This window comes from Cebus imitator, unplaced genomic scaffold, assembly GCF_001604975.1.
Source record: "Cebus imitator isolate Cc_AM_T3 unplaced genomic scaffold, Cebus_imitator-1.0 Scaffold306, whole genome shotgun sequence".
NCBI lineage: Eukaryota > Metazoa > Chordata > Mammalia > Primates > Cebidae > Cebus > Cebus imitator.
In genome coordinates, this window is record NW_016107621.1 from 2,411,800 (window position 1) to 2,413,440 (window position 1,641).

At 53.9% G+C, this 1,641-nt stretch overlaps 1 protein-coding gene across 1 annotated transcript in view; it reads right to left on the bottom strand.

Moving 5' to 3' along the window:
• LOC108285693 (Fc fragment of IgG binding protein) overlaps positions 1 to 1,641 on the bottom strand; it is a 50,753-nt gene that overhangs the window by 5,938 nt on the left and 43,174 nt on the right. Inside the window, exon 17 of the mRNA XM_017503021.2 lies at positions 1,188 to 1,387. Coding sequence (XP_017358510.1) covers positions 1,188 to 1,387 — 200 coding nt within the window. The remainder of the gene's footprint in view (positions 1 to 1,187; positions 1,388 to 1,641) is intronic.

The window sequence follows — 1,641 nt, forward strand, 5'->3', positions numbered from 1 at the left end:
TTTAAGAGACAGGGTCTCGCTATGTTGCCCAGGCTGGAGTGCAGTGGCTATTCACAGGCGGGATCCCACTACTGATCAGCACGGGAGTTTTGACCTGCTCCATTTCCGACCTGGGCCAGTTAACCCCTCCTCAGGCAATCTGGTGGTCCCCCACTCCAGGGAGGTCACCATATTGATGCCGAACTTAGTGAGGACACCTGATGGGCATAGTGCACTACAGCCCAGAACTCCTGGGCTCAGGCGACCCTCCAGCTTCAGCCTCCCGAGTAGTTGGGACTACAGGCACGCACCACCTCACCCGGCGGAATTAAGGATCTTAAGATGAAAAATTTCTCCTAGGTTATCTGAGTGGGCCTTAAATGCAATCATATGTATCTTTATAAGAGGGAAGCAGAGGGAGATGTTACGACAACGTGGAAGAGGAGGCAGAGGTTGGAGTGATGTGGCCAGAACCAAGGAAAACCTGCAGCAACCAGCAACTGGAAGAGGCAACGAACAGATTTTCCCCTAGATTTGTTTTTCCCTTTTTTCTTTAGAGAGAAGGTCTTACTCTATAACTCAATCAAGACAGTGGCAGGTGGGGCAAAAAGAAAAGAGAGAAGGTCTCGCTCTGTCACCCAGGCTGGAGTGCAGCATCGTGATTATAGCTCACTGCAGCCTCCAACTCCTGGGCTCATGCAATGGTCCCACCTCAGCCTCTTGAGTAGCTGGGACTATAGGTGTGCACCACCATGCCCAGCTGATTTTTTTTTTTTTTTAAATATAAAGATGGGATCTCAGTATGTTGCCCAAGCTGGTTCTGAATTCCTGGGCTCAAGTGATCCTCCCGCCTTGGCCTCCCAAAGGGCTGGGACTGCAAGTGTGAGCCACTGGGCATGGCATCCTCTAGATTTCTCTGGAGGGAGTGCCACCTTGCCAACACCTTGATGTCAGCCAGCGATCGAGGTTCTGACTTCTGGATTTCAGAACTGTGGGAGAATGAATTTCTCCTGCTTTAGCTGCCAAGTCTGCGGTCATTGTTTACAGAGGCTGCAGGAAACCAACAGGGAGAGGTTGCCTGCATCAAGTCACACTGCTGGGAGATGGTGGTGCCTCCTCTGTCCCCAGCCTTGAAAGGTCAGCACAGAAGAAGCTCTGGGTCTCTCAAGCTCTTCTACCCTCTCTGCTCTGCCCGATCCCCTACTCACCGGCAAGTATCGGCCATTATGGGTACAGCCACAATCTTGGACAGGGATGCAGACACCCTGGGAAAGCAGGTAGCGGTCGTCACACTCACAGCCCTCAAAGCAGCGGGTGGTGCAGCCCGTGAGGCCGGAGAGAGCGGCACAGGAGCCCTGGCAGGTGCGTGTGCAGACGGAGTAGTGGCTGTGGGCGGGACACTGGAGCGCTGCAGAGAGAGGCGGCAGGGCGTAATCATACCTCCAAAGGGTCTTGGATAACTAATGGGGCCCACTGCACACCCAGCCCTGTTTTAGGTGGCGCTGAGGACACAAGTATTGAGAACAGCCTCAACCCCAGTCCTATAGATCTCATGTCCAGTGGGACAGACAGGAACAGCCCAAATTGAACATGCTACATCAGGGAGTGCAGGCAGAGGGGTCAGGACCAGGATGGGGGGGACAGGCAGAGGGGTCAGGACCA